This window comes from Stigmatopora nigra, chromosome 3, assembly GCF_051989575.1.
Source record: "Stigmatopora nigra isolate UIUO_SnigA chromosome 3, RoL_Snig_1.1, whole genome shotgun sequence".
NCBI lineage: Eukaryota > Metazoa > Chordata > Actinopteri > Syngnathiformes > Syngnathidae > Stigmatopora > Stigmatopora nigra.
The window spans coordinates 3,880,733-3,896,359 of NC_135510.1; the positions used below are offsets into that span (position 1 = coordinate 3,880,733).

Consider the following 15,627-nt stretch of genomic DNA (forward strand, 5'->3'; position numbering starts at 1 on the left):
ATGATGTTTAGAGGTACTGAATTTGGTGTTTTGTGAAAAAAACTTGCTGAATAAATGTACAGTTGACAGAATGCACATCAAATATGTATGACAACGTGAGCTTGTGGTGGATAACAATCAAATGACTATATACAAGCAAAAATCCATCCAATGGAGACAAAGTAACCAATTACTGTACATCACGTGGATAGGAAAGACAGTTTAAAAAAACACCCGTTTTTAATGAGCGTTTCTGGTTGGATGGAGGCGAGTCTTAAAAGTTTGTTCAGGATGGGGCATCAACCTTCAGACGCACCAGAAGCAGAACAGCACTGGGTCATGGAATCATATACTTAAAAGTTACCAAGTACGTGCTTGCTTTATCTTTAACTTTCTTTTTTTTTTAAACGACGGTTAACAAACAAGACGTGAAGCTCTATTGTTATCTTAACAAGGCTATTCTTCTGGATGATTCTCTTAATTGGATCGCTTGTCTGGAGCGCTAATGAGCGTCTGTTTGCTCGTGTGTGTGTTTTGATATTTCCAAATTGTTTGTAAATCGACCTAAGATAAAATCCTTAACCTCGATAGTGTAATTTCTCGTTGTGCGTAATGGGGTAAAGAAACTTCACGCACCGGTAGCCATTTAATAACCACTGTCTCCCCACCCCACCTTTCTTTCCCCTCCGCAGCCCATGAACGCGAAGGTGTCACCGGGTCTTATTCGCCGCGGAGAGCAGCCGCCCACCCGCTCGCACAACCCCCGCACACCGATCCGAGTGGACCAGCTCCAAGATGAACATCCAAGTTGCGCCCGAGCATAAGCTCTCGTCAGTGGCCCCGCTCAAGGAATGCAACGTGGAGAAAAAGGAAGTCGAGCTTCTGCTGGTTAAGGACCAGAACGGTGTCCAGTATACCAGCTCGACTATCGTCCCCGCGTCCGGTCAATACGGGGGGCCGCCCGGCTCCAACTCCGAGGAGGAGCGGGAGGTGTGGGGCAAGAAAATTGACTTTCTACTCTCGGTCATTGGTTTTGCGGTTGACTTGGCCAATGTATGGAGGTTCCCCTACCTGTGTTACAAAAATGGAGGGGGTAAGTATAATTCACTTTCTTACATTTTTTGTTGTTGCCAGATTTACTTTGATTAGGACTTTTTTTATATTTATATATAAAATGTCAAGATGTTCCTTGGGGATTTGAGTACATACATGCCCTATCAGCATGAAAATTCAGGAATCATAATATTTGTATTTTAGTTTTAAGGGAAAAAAACAACTTACTCCATAGTTAATATGCCTGACTGATAATGCTGGTAAATATTAATGCTGTTTATGCATGGCACTGTGCCATGTATGTTATATGCATAATGATAGTCATGTTAATGCAATGTTTATTTATACAAAATAACTATTTTAAAGCTGTCCCCTTACTCTTCTTGCAGAAAAAATTGACACTAAAAGATTAAAATCATTTAATAATGATGATCTTGACCCACTTTAGTCATAAATTCACTTGGTGTGAAATATTTTTAGCTGAATATCATCATATACATGCAGGAAGCCATGACCTTTTCTGTTGGATGAATGGTAACAGGTGGATACTTAGGGGGGTTTGTACTTTATGACATCTAAAGAAATACAAAGGCGATTTGGATCTACTTGTCTTGGTCAGAAGGGGTTAATGGAGAAATAGATTTTATAATGGTTTTAAAATAACAATTAACAGTTAAATTGTGCAGCATTATAACAAGTCCATGCTTGTCTATGGCACCTGTTCTTTGTAGAATTAGCCATATCCATAGCAACAATTCAAAACACAAAATAAAGGTATGGTTTTTATGGTTGCCAGACAGTAAGTTTAAGCCTAGTAGTTTTGCAATGAATTGCAATGTCTTGCGTAATACAGGAGCAGTGATGTTCATTGTGTATTTACAGGGAGGTCCTGAATACCCCTTTCCTGGAAAATAAAGTATGGAGTGTAAAACAGTAACAGTATCAATACAGGGTTGTTGAGTGGTTCATGGAAAGTTTGGCTTGCGAGATTTGAATTGCACATGAATCTGGTGTTTAACTCAACCGGTTATAGTTAACAACAAGTGAAAAGAGACAACCACCTGAAAGTTTTATCTGGACTTTTTCATCTCAATCTTTTTACTCATGCGCCACCATATGCCACCTTTTGAAGACCTCTGTTTTTATTGGATTCAAAAAGTAAGGAGGACTTCTTCCTCCCTATTCTCTAAGATAGAATGATGGATTTACTGCTTTTCTGTTTTCTTGTAAAACCCCTTGTCCTAAAAGCTAAATCTGTCTCTATAAAATAAAAGTTGACAGGCCGTTCTGTATATTGTAGTTTGACAGTGAAAGATCCTGGGATTTTATGTTTTGGCAGAAAAGAAGATTGCAACCACTTTTTGACTTATGATTCTTTTAAATTGATGAAAATAGATGTCTACAACTTTGTTCAGACATAACCCAGGTCACAAACAAGGGCTCCATGAAATATGCTGTCAGCGTTACCAGTGGCTCTTTGTGTTAAAAAAATATCTTAAACATAGGTATATAGTTAATTAATCAATGCCTATAAAAAAATACCTTAGAGGATCAATAGGTACTCGCTCAAACTATGTAGCTGCCAGGTTTCAAGACAATCCGTTCATGACACTTGGAGGAGTAGGACCTCAAAGTTGGTGTCCACAAGAAGTGGAACAACAACCAAATGTGGGGCAAATTGATATATCAAGAAAGACAATGTATGGACAGATGGAAAAATCAGACTCAGTTACAGAACGTTGACGATGAATGATTACGGTTTCATTGTTGTTGTTTTTTTATTTATGGCTTCAGCAACCTGACGTTACCTGTAAAGGTGTGTGTGGTTTGTGTTTGGCCAGGTGAGCCAACAGAGGAAGTGGCTGACTGCTGAGTGAAATGATTGATAGAGGTTTTCTAAGGAAACGTATATGTTAATTAATTACTACAATAAAGTTGCAAGTGACTGACTACTAGGCATCCTCATTTCAACCCTCATACGGATGAAAAATTGTCTTTTCACTGTAACTGGAACGATTTAAGGTTGATTCTGCAAGTCTACTTGTTGGTCAAATATTAAGTGGATGGACATATACAGTATACTACAGTAGGTACTAAATGAAATATATGGCACAGTTGGTAGGGACATTGAAAAATGAATGCGTAGTTGGACAATAGCAATAAGTTGGCTAGATAGACAAGCTTGTGATTATTTACAGGTTGGCAGTGAGGTTTTAAAAATGAGCAATCAGGCTGTTGGATGACCCATTAAAAGTTCATAATTTATATCCTGTTGTGGTTTGTTTTCCACTGCATCCTAACATTAAGTTCAGACATTGGAAAGGGTTGGGACTTGTGGGCGGGTGTGTCTGTGGATTTGAACTTCTGTCCTTGTATGTGTAGCCCGAAGGTCCCAGTTCCGCCTCTGGACTGTCAATCATTAGCCGGTGGCGGAAACCTATTCATTACTGTACATAATGTGTTGCATGCGACATGATAGAAAATCCAATTACTTAAGGTCATTTCCTCGTTATGCCGCTTGAACAAAGCCGCCAGCTTTTCCTGCTTGTGCACTTGTACGCTGGTGTTCCTAGAATGTCACCATGGCCACCTCTTCAACGCACAACGCCTGAGGTTTATTCAACCTGTAGTATGTAATTATCATGAATGGTCTTGTTCCGTTATTTCCTTAATTATCTTGTACAACAAATCACTGTGACATTTTCTCATCGTTATGTCACATCAACAGGGCGCTGTGCTCACTTGATTATCTTTTTTTTTTTCTAACTCAATTACTGTTTGTCTTTTTTCTTTTTCAGGAGCCTTTTTGATCCCCTACATTCTTTTCTTGGTCATTGCGGGGATGCCATTGTTCTACATGGAACTGGCCTTGGGCCAGTACACCAGAGAAGGGGCAGCCACCATGTGGAAGATCTGTCCCATCTTTAAAGGTGAACTGGAATTTGAATGACAAAAAATGTATGATTGAAAGAGAACCAAGATACACACTGCCACCTTAAATTGTTGATGTTGTCCAAAGTAAAGGGAAGTAAGGAAATCAATGCACATCGGTATGTTCTTCAGCTGAAGCAGACTTGTTTCATATGACTGCTAAAAGTCAGATCTGAATCCCGCTATTTTCACAGAATAAACAGGAATTTAGGGACTTCAACTTAAGTATATTAGATGCAGGCAAACATATACACGCGTATTTCCTTGCTCCACAGGTGTAGGCTACACAGTGATTGTCATTGCACTTTATGTGGGTTTCTACTACAATGTCATCATCGCTTGGTCACTTCACTACTTGTTCTCTTCAATGACCCGCGAGCTGCCATGGCTAAGATGCGACAACCCTTGGAATAGCCCCAACTGCACCGACCCAAAAGCAATCAACGGCTCAGTCCTGGGTAATGGTACTTCGTATGCCAAGTACAAGATTACCCCAGCAGCGGAATACTATGAGTAAGTTATTTTATTTATCTTGTCGTACTTTTTTTTAAAAATCAGTTCGTTTGAAGACTCCTATTCCCACTTTTTAAAGTAATTTAATTTCCATTGATTTAAATTTATTTGAATGGTGGGATGAAGGATATTATGCCTGCAACTATGTCTCATTCAGGCATGCTTGCATCACGGTGCTTTTTTACTTCAATATTTTAAAAAACATTTAAAAAATGTATGAGAAGGAGTAGCAGTTTATAGTTATCCGTTAATGTACTTTAACTAAAAACACACAAATGAGTCAGACCTGATTACCAAAGATAAGAGTTTCTTTGAGTTTTTTTTTTTCAGGGAACCATTAACAAAACATGAGGCAGAAAACATTTTACCAGTCATTTTGATAGAATACCTTATTTTGTTTCCCTTAAGCTCCCTTCCTCGTTTTGTTTGAAGGCGCTATTCTTGTTTAGCCGCTCTGTAAACACTGCATAAACCGTAGAAATGGCATCACTGAGAAGCAAGCACAGCAGCAGAACCATCTCGCAATGTGATGATAAGGGAAAATGTGCTTAGAGTAACTGGACCAAAGGAACTTGCATTGATGTGGCCAGCAAGCGTTTACAAAATGCACGTTATCAACACTATCAGTCGGACAAGAAGGGTTTTGGGCGTTGTAACACCGACACGCAGCGTCCAGGTCAGGGTGTAGGCTGTACATTCATCATTACAAATGAATCTGGGTCCTCCAGTGGCTCCTAAAAGACCCCTGAAAAAAACCTTTGAATGTATTATCAGCCCAAAGATAAGGCCACTTAAAAGGAAAGTTTCACAGATCCCTTTGACTTGTCTGCCTGGATGTTGTTCTGTTCTGCTTTCCGTGTCTTGTTTGTACTTGGATGTTGTGTTGTTTTTAGCCATTTATCAGCATTACATCACATGCTGACTCAATTGAATTTCTGAGGATAGGAAACAAGCACACGCATATTGAAGTCCAAGGCAGTTGGTCCTTGATGCTTTACATCTTCCTGAGAATCCCAAAATGGCTACAAACAGTCTACCAAAGCAGACAAAGAATATCCACAGGACTCTGTTCACCTTAATGTCCCAATAGACTCTTGGAGTGGATTGAATTTAATAAGGCTTTAAATGCCACACGTCTTTTAAATAAGCTCATGATTAAATTCAACTTAATGTTTTTCAAGAAGCACTTTAGAAGCTCATCGAAGTATCTCCTAATGTGCTTCTAATCCCAAATGTCTTTTCGAATCTATTCATGTTGTGTTATGTGAAGATACAGAGTACTTGCATACTTTTTAAACATTGGACAAGACAGCATCTTGAATCAACTGGACAAATTGTAAGTGGCTTTCAAAATGTGCAATATCATATTGCTCAACTTTGTGTTGACATCTCAAACTAAATGAAAGATAATCTGCCAATTGGACTTGGGGCCATGGGTAGTTTTGATAGCTTCCTCCTGGAAAGATATTTTTCAAGGATCCAGAGCTGCATTTGCTGGAATTCTAACTCATGGTACCAGGCGGGAAGACACCCTGAATCAGTGGCAAGCCAATCACAGGGCACAAGGAGATGTACAATCAATCATTCATAATCACACTCATACCTAGGGGGAATTTAGAGTGTTCAACTAGCCCAACCCTTAAGCCCAGAACTGGGAGGTCGACGCTTTAGTTTTGAATAACATATCAAAATAGAGTACATTACTGATTAATTTTCAACATCAGCCAGATTAACTAGTTTATTGCCAGTTCAGATTCAAATTCATCTTCTTGAAGGTGAAATGTTGCTAGATCATCTTAGGCAACGGCTTACTTCTTTGTCACCATTATTCAAGTGTGTGTGTCATTTTTGTTTGTCCACCCAGACGGGGTGTGCTGCACCTCTATGAGAGCAGAGGCATCGGGGACCTGGGGCCTCCACGTTGGGACTTGTCACTGTGCCTGGTGGTGGTGGTCTTCATCCTCTACTTCAGTTTATGGAAAGGCGTCAAATCCTCAGGGAAGGTACAACTCCGACCAACCTAAGTCTCGTCGAACACTGTACCCTTTCATGATAAATCTCTCTGCTTTGTCTCTTAGGTGGTTTACATCACTGCCACCATGCCCTACGTGGTCCTGTTTGTGTTACTCATTAGAGGAATCACCTTGCCAGGATCCATGGACGGCATTCGCGCCTATCTGCATATCGACTTTAAGAGGCTCAACAATCTAGAGGTCTGCAAAAAGTGCAACTATTCAATAATAACACTTTGGAGAAATGTGTTCTATGGTTTTTCTGGCAACTCTATTTTTGTTTCATCATGGTCACCAAAACCAGTCACTGTCTCGTTTTTGCTGCCAAGGTTTTTACACATGAGCCCAATGGTTGCTCATTTGGTCCTTGGTAGCACCATGTTGGTACACCCTAATGCATAGTTTCTGGTAATGTTTTCACCCACTAGGAGAAAATTTCAGCAAGATCCATTTCAGGAATCACAGTTTTATCCTCATCTTTGCCACAGTTTTTTATTGTTTTGTCAGGCATCACACAAAGGGAGTCGAAAAAAAAGCTAATCCTTTAAATGTTAGACGTTCACTGAACCGTAGAATCATGGGATGTACTTTTATATAAAATAGTTTCCACATTATTATTTTTTTCACTGGGTGTTCTTTTTGATAATAGGTGTGGATTGATGCTGCCACCCAGATATTTTACTCCCTCGGAGCAGGATTCGGGGTGCTTATCGCTTTTGCTAGCTACAACAAGTTTGACAATAACTGTTACAGGTAAGTGTCTTATATAAAAAACACACGTATAACAGGTTTGGCTTAGATTTAAAACTGTGAATCTAAAGGGACAGCAGAATTACATTGTGGTTACTTTGGTTGCTTCACACTCGAAAAATTTTGGGATTGAATGTCTTTTCCAATCTCTTCTCCTCTCCTTCAGTGTGGTCGTCTTGTGTTCCCTCTCTTTTTGGGATCACTAAAGCCTTTAAATTCCACAAGACTGCGATTATGTATGTGTGAATGGATGTTTGTCTGCATGACCTTTGATGAACTGGCATCTGGACGCTAGGACTAAACTAGGCAGATAAGGTTATCCAGGAATGAAATCCAGCCATAGCAACCTGAGCCCACTTTTGCACACCAGGGATTGAATATCAATTTCCCCCCAAAAAAATCCACCATAACCATCAGCCAATTAAGTATTAGCAATTACTAAATAAATCAACCCTTTTGACGGCAATCTGCATATATATTAAAGTAGAAAAGTCACCTTGATGGAAGATCAAACTAATTAAAAATTCTCTTTTATATCTTTTCATCTTTCCAGGGATGCTCTTTTGACCAGCACTGTCAACTGCGTCACTAGTTTTTTCTCAGGATTTGCCATTTTTGCCGTGTTGGGCTACATGGCGTATAAACACGGGGTGAAAATAGAAGACGTGGCGACCGAGGGTGAGTCCAAATTTTCGCATGATAGCATGGTTTACCAAACTATACCACCAGATGACCAAATTCCCCAGTTTCTGTCTCTGGGATAAGAGCCAGATTTACTGGAAAAAGTACCCGACAATTCACTTGGTTGGCTGCTTTAAGTACAATGTCTATCAAACTTCTACCTGCTTAGGGTTAACAAAGTATTTTGGACTGTACTCTAATCTTAGATCCTATTCAAACTTAATCTCTCACTATGAAATAGTAATGAGACGATTACTGTCTTGAATGTATAAAGAAGGTTTAAAAAAAAAAAAAATTGAAGTACCTCTGAACTGGACAGCTCAGGTTTTGACTGAGTCACTGGAGTATGACTGTATAATCTCCAGTACTGGCCTCTATCCATTACCTACCTCTTCATGTCAGGGTGAATTTTAAAGGGTTGCATGGTTATATAAATTGCTTATCCTCAGCATACTTAAGAAACATTTGTATGTTGATGTTAAGACAAAGTTTAATTAGTGAGGTGTTAGATTGTTGTATGTCATCATATGTAGGCATGCACTTAATAAATGTATATAAATACCCATGTTATTGTTCCCAGTTCAGTTAATGAATTCTTTAATCGCTTGTATTTTTACGTGTTTCTGCTCAAACAGGGGCAGGATTGGTGTTCATCATCTACCCGGAAGCCATTTCTACCCTTCCGGGCTCAACGTTTTGGGCTATTGTGTTTTTTATCATGCTGCTGACTCTCGGCATTGACAGTTCAGTAAGTTCCAACTCTCAAGTTAAAGGTCACTGATTACTTATGAGGAAATGTGTGGGGTATGTCATTAGTAAATGTGAACTATGTACATAAATATAACTCCGTTTTAAAAATCAATCTGTTGAGCACAGAATTTACAACACCAACAGACAATTTTCTTTCACAATAAGAAATATAATACTTAATATATACTGAACTGCATTTTCTTTTCTTTTCTGTTTTTGTTTATTATATACAGATATTCAGCAAACTGATATAAAGTATCTGTTTTGTGTCTCTGGCCTGAAACTTGGACTGGCAAAATTACTGTATATTGATTAAGTTTGGGTCAAAGCAATGCAATGGCATTCTGTCCGTTTTGTCTATCAGATGGGTGGCATGGAGGCTGTCATCACAGGACTGGCTGATGACTTCAAGATCCTCAAGAGGAACCGGAAGTTGTTCACCTTTGCCACAGTCTTTGGCACCTTCTTGTTTGCACTGCTCTGTGTGACTAATGTGAGTTCACCCATCCTCTGTGCATCAACAACAATACAGAACAAGCTTTCTTGTTGCTTCTCACTGTTTGTCATCTTATCAACTCAACTTAATCCTGATTTATTTTATAGCACACATTTAAAAGAAAAAGTGAAAAAACAAGAATATTCCACCCACAGGGAAAGTCAAATTTCAGAAACCCTTATCCATGTTTAAAACCACAATTTGGTTCCCTAACGTGAGTTCCAAGCCATCTACAAACCCTAGTTAAAACCCCTTGATGTTCACCATGATTGTTTTCATAGGAGATGTAGACTTAAACAATTGGGTGGAGGAAGAAAATGCAAAAAACATCTGAAAACAACTGTCATTTGATCCAATTGTTCAAAAGAGACCGCTGACATTGCCCATTGAGGACATCTTTTTGTGAATAATTTCATTTTAAAGAGACTTTTGAGTACTTATCTTTATTGCAACAATATTTTGAACGATCTTCCAAACCCAGATCAAGAAAAACAAGAAATGTGCTTTCCTCTTTAGGGCGGAATCTATGTGTTGACACTTTTGGACAAGTATGCTGCCGGTACATCCATTCTGTTTGCCGTACTGATTGAGGCCATCGGCGTGTCATGGTTTTACGGTATGGAATTATCACATTTCCCTTAGGAACAAGCTCACTTGTCGTGTTAATTGAAATAGAATGACGGAAAACCTAAATGCGAGCATCTGTGGAAACAACAACAAAGCATTTTGTCCTTTTAATACAGGGCGACACTAAATTGCCGTGTAAAAGATGCGTACCTGTAAATGAGCTGAGTTGATTCCATTGGGAGCCTGGAGACATGATTATCAGAAATCACGTGTGTCATGTCAGCTTGTATCACATCTTGGGGTGCTTGCTAATGGTGTTCGTGTGTTGGGAGCAAATAGAGTTGGCTTGAAGAATTTATCATCATCTTTCAGGTGTGGATCGCTTCAGTGAAGATATTGAAAAAATGATGGGCTTCAAGCCAGGACTTTACTGGAGACTGTGCTGGAAATTTGTCAGCCCTGCTTTTCTTTTGGTGAGAGAAATATTTACAATGAATACAGCTGGTCTCACACCAATACCATGTCAGAAACACGTATTCTGCTCTCCCATATTTGGCTGTATTTACATATGTCATATCATGAGTGCTGAATCATATAGCTATAATAAAACACTTTGAAACACATGTTAAGACACAAAAAAAGAAACTATATTTCTTTTAACATTTTAATTATGCTCAGAATCCAACGTTTAGTCAAGTATTTTTTGTTTGTATTGCCCGCAATTTCTTAAAAGAAGCAAAGTGGTTCACGGGAATAACATGTCATTGAGAGCAAACCATAGTCGACCCTAATGTACACACCAGTCTTATGTTTAATGCACTTAGCACCTTGACAATGGCCAGGTAAACACACAACAACAAGTTGACGCTGAGCCAAGTAGCCTCAGGCTGACACAGTACAGCTCCAGTGCTTTTATGACTAATTTATTCCAATTGTACTCTAAAGGGCACAAATACTAGGAAACATTGACAGAAGACAGACTTACCAGCAAACGCATGGAATCGTTCAAGCCCTGAAAAGAAAAAAATCCTAAAAGATAATCTGCTTTAATTGAATTCAAGTCCATGTTAAAGCTTACTTATTTTTAACTTCATAGTAACTTTGTAGTATTTTTGTTTTGCTTATAGTTGATCTTGTTGTTGTGTATTGAATTAAACACAAACATGACAGTTATAAGTTTCCTAGAAAGACCATACTGAATTTATTTTTACACATTTTGCAATCCAATATCAATTTTTATTGGAAACATTGGTTAATTTGGTGATCAATGTATGGATTGAATGCTATCAAAACACCTTAGCGAAGTAGTATTATATCTTGGAATCCTTTTGGATTTCCAAATCCAACTGAAACACTTATTCTAAATCACAAATTCTAAATTCTGCTTGTGTTCATCCAAGGGTTTTTTTTCTCATCTTTTCCTTCACAGTTTGTGGTCATCGCCAGTGCAGTGACCTCGTCAGGGCTCAAGTACGATGACTATGTCTTCCCCCATTGGTCCAACGTGTTGGGATGGGGCGTTGCCATGTCGTCCATGATTTTTGTGCCCGTCTACGCTGTATACAAATTCTGCACCGTGCCAGGAACATTCAAAGAGGTCAGTAAAACCAATTTCAATAAGGTGAATAGTAACAAATGTGAAAGGGGCCAGCTTTTGTGATCTTTCCAGATTTGGAGGGAACACATTGCAAAATAAGTTACATAATAGAACCCGGCTTAATTACTGTTAAGGCTACACTTTGAAGCCGATAGGGATGTTCCGCTTTTAAGCCACATCCAAAATAATCATTCCTCTTTAGGAATGAAGCTCACAAGAATTTACGATGGCAATCATCAAAGTGCTGCAGAGTTGTTTTCATCCCTCCCATGTCAGTGTTACTCTGCCGCAACTCCGCCTGCATCCCGGTATTCTCATTGGTGCTTTGCATTACCACGCTGTGCTTAGAAGTTGCTTATCTGGTTGTCAGAGAAGTCATTTCTTTTGCCATCTTGACCTATTAGGTTTGATATGCATCCACTGTTCACAATGCTAGAAGTTTTTTTTTTTTTTTTTAAGTTCTTTGTCAAAAATTTTACTTGGCTGAGGGATTTTTTTAGTTCATTTTTTCTCCTGCCGAGACACATTAAATTTGTCTTTAAAGGAGGGAACAGTTTTAATATGCCACAGGGGAGTTTAGTTGTTTATTGTTTGTATTGTGTTGCTTAAACAGCTGGAGACTAAATTGTTTGAGGTGGACAGTGTGAAAGAATAATGGGAAGAGTAATGGTTTAGGATTTTTTAAAAATCACGTGTTAGTATCAATAAATCAAAATTCTTCTTTTAGTTATGTGGTCGCTAAAATCGATCAGAATTTTATAGACCGGTATGTGTCTTGTGGCAGCTAGTCACGTTTGTGGCTATTTTAATGTGTTAGAGAATGATATAATTTGCTAATTGTTTTGCAGAAAATAGCCTATTGCATCACTCCTGAACATGAACATCACTTGGTGGCAGAGGGAAACATTCGTCAGTTTAAAGTAAGTAACTTTTGCAGAAATCCGGGCCACATTCTCTACAATATTCCCACAAACATGGCACACATTTTCCCTTTTTATTTTCCATCTGTCAGCTCAGTCACTGGTTGGCCATCTGATGAATACCGCAAGAATCTCTTTCGTCAATTCTTGTCATTCCAAGACGAACGGGGCCTTTTTTTTACCCAGTTGCACCATTTTTGTTACTTAGCAAGATTTTCTTCATATTATATTAGCCTTTAAGTCGTTGCACATCTATACTGTTACATACACATGCTGATCAATGACTATTTTTAGTAATGTATTCATGGACTCAAATATAGCAATGTTGACTGTTATCTCCTGCAAGGCACTAAATCATAACCAAAAATTGGCACCACACATTTTTTGTTACCTTTTTGGGGCTTATGAATGTTATTGTAATGTTTATTTAAGCAGCCACATTATAAGCTCTTTTTTTGGCTTAACCGTGCCTTAATCTAGCGAGACATTCAGTTTTTTTGGTTTTTACTGCATTAAAGAGCGGTTTAAAAAAAGTAAAATTGACTCAGGAAGCCGCGGTATATATGGATCTAAATATTGTGCATATGTATATCTGTATGTATGCATATATAGAGATATACAGTACACTTTCTATACAGATGTGTATATATATGTATATCTGTATCTATGCATATATAGAGATATACAGTACACTTTCTATACAGATGTCTATATATGTATATCTGTATGTATGCATATACAGAGATATACAGTACACTTTATATACAGATGTGTATATATATATGTATATCTGTATGTATGCATATATAGAGATAACAGTACACTTTATATACAGATGTGTATATATATATATATATATATATATATATATATATATATATATATATATATATATATATATATATATATATATATATATATATATATATATATATATATATATATATATATATATATATAAAATACTGCAGTTTGTGTGTCATATTTGACAAATAGATCGCCTTATTTGTTGCATTATCAGTTGAATCACAAAGACAAGGGAGAACAAAATATTCATTTAGAACTCAAGTTCTGAATGTGAGATGAAATCTCAATGTTTTTTTTATTCTTTTGAACTAAGGTGTGTTTGGGGACCATCAAATCAATAAGACCAATACTTTACACTCAAAATATTCCAGGAATATATTCTTTTAAATTTCTTTTGGGGAGAGAGAGTTTATATCTGTTATTTTATTATTAGTTGTTATTTGTAATTATAGTTATTTATATTTTTTCTTGGAAACCTAGAAATGCGTATTCTCATGATATTAAGAGGTTTTCTTTGGAAAGAAATGTGTTTTATTGTTGAAAAGTACCTTTTTCTTAAAAAAATGTGACTGACCCAAGCTTACCTTAAATTGCATATGTATGTTGTAACAATTGTGAATAGCATGTAAATAAATAAAAATATTTACATGCTATTTGGCAATTTAAATTATGCTGAAACAAGCATTTTTTTGCCTTACAAGTGCCATAATAAAAGTTCTGCCTTTTCTTTTCAATTTGACATGGAAACATTACAGAAAGAAGCCACAGAGTTGGAAGAAAAATCTAAATATATGTGGAATATATATATATATTATATATTATATATATATATATATATATATATATATATATATATATATATATATATATATATATATATATATATATATATATATATATATATATATATATATATATATATATATATATATATATATATATATATATATATATATATATATATATATATATATATATATATATATATATATATATATATATATATATATATATATATATATATATATATATATATATATATATATATATATATATATATATATATATATATATATATATATATATATATATATATATATATATATATATATATATATATATATATATATATAAAAGAAGTAAAAGTAAATATTCTTTTGTTATATCTAATCTTGTATTTATCAAATGGTTTATAAAAAAATGTGAATACAAAGTATTTTAAATGTCCTAAATGTCATATCACATGTGTTTAATGTGTAGCTACAGATTAAAAGTCTTGACTGTTCTTCAGTGTAATCCTGGGCAAATTTGTTAAAATGCAAGATAAACACCCTGGCTTTCCTGGACAATGTTTACAAAAAACACTGTGTATAAAAATAATAATAATAATAATAATATCCTTTAATGTCCTGTTGAACATGAGTGGCAAATATCTAAGAAGATCGATCATATTAAAGTATTTCTTCTACACTCACTTGACTGCCTCTGGTTTCATTGGTTTAGTATATGCAAATGATAATTTGTACTAACGTGTTTCTTGGTATGTCATCAGTCAATTTCTCCAGCTGCTTCATCTCGGCCAAAGTACAACTGGAACCCATAGTGAGATGTCGTACTTCATCAGACTCCAGATAATGCTTGGTGACTGTCTTAAGGTATCAACTCCTCATTTCTTGGTGAGGTGGATGACTTCCTGGCATGAGGTTTATGTTTCTGGTATTTCCTTCATTTCTCTTGGTCTAAATAACACTCCTTACATACTACTTGCTACTCTTATGGGACTTAACTGCACCATTTTGACGCTTAGCGGTTTCCTAATCTCTTCTGAAGTATTTACACACTTTTTTTCCCCACATTTATTACAGTGGTACGTACCATTTTCTTTATTGCATGTCTCCAAGTGTCTAGTGGCTTTTCTCATGGGTTCTTCTTTCACTTTCTTTGGTCAAGCATGTAAAAAAAAAAAAGAATATATAGACTGATAAACTCTTTGCTTGCTGGCCTTTTGCCTGGCTCTCCGATTTGGGAGAAAGAGCTTACGTTTTAGGGTTTGGAAAAAGAAAGAGATTTCAAGGGTCTTTGATTTTCCTTCAACAACCTGGAATCTGATCTCGGGTTGTTTTTGTACTTTGTAAAACTCTGGTGCCCCGGCAATAGGAACTTGCTTTCGATGTTTTGTTTTATGTTGCTGACTAGGCTTTCCATAACGGCTGACTACGCTGTGCCTCCCTTTTTTTCCAAGCTCGCTGCAATGCATTAACGGCTGTCATCCGTGTGACCTTTGCCTATGCTGATAAGGGTAACAATGCCCGGTCCTGCATATGCTTGTTTTTTAATTGATCTGGCTTTGTGCCCTCGTGGGAGGGGAAGAACAAGTGCTGCTGAAATTGCCAGAATTTAATGTAATGGTTACACACAAAAATCATGGTAAAATAACAATAATAATATTTAAAACATTTAAAATTTAGAAGGAAAAATCATTGTTAGGATATAATCCAAATTGATGAAAAATTTTGGGTGATAAAAATGCGATCATAATTTATCATTTAATAATATTGTGAAATCCATTTG

The 15,627-nt window shown here is 36.6% G+C and overlaps 1 protein-coding gene across 1 annotated transcript; it reads left to right on the top strand.

Annotated features, from left to right (window-relative positions):
• The first annotated feature begins 236 nt into the window (after positions 1-236).
• On the top strand, positions 237-13,088 carry slc6a2 (solute carrier family 6 member 2). The gene is made up of 15 exons (XM_077713604.1): positions 237-346; positions 672-1,072; positions 3,831-3,962; positions 4,239-4,476; positions 6,341-6,479; positions 6,555-6,689; positions 7,138-7,241; positions 7,792-7,916; positions 8,555-8,667; positions 9,034-9,162; positions 9,682-9,781; positions 10,105-10,205; positions 11,162-11,329; positions 12,178-12,249; positions 12,342-13,088. The coding sequence occupies exons 2-15, from the start codon at positions 775-777 to the stop codon at positions 12,363-12,365; spliced, it is 1,878 nt and encodes a 625-aa protein (XP_077569730.1). The 5' UTR covers positions 237-346; positions 672-774; the 3' UTR covers positions 12,366-13,088.
• Positions 13,089-15,627: the final 2,539 nt, after the last annotated feature.

Excerpts from the sequence above, each read along its gene's own strand:
- slc6a2 (XM_077713604.1), top strand. The coding sequence starts at position 775 with ATGAACATCCAAGTTGCGCCCGAGCATAAGCTCTCGTCAGTGGCCCCG. Across the intron at positions 7,917-8,554 it reads AGAAGACGTGGCGACCGAGG|GGGCAGGATTGGTGTTCATC; the intron begins GTGAGTCCAAAT and ends CTGCTCAAACAG. Across the intron at positions 9,163-9,681 it reads CACTGCTCTGTGTGACTAAT|GGCGGAATCTATGTGTTGAC; the intron begins GTGAGTTCACCC and ends TTTCCTCTTTAG.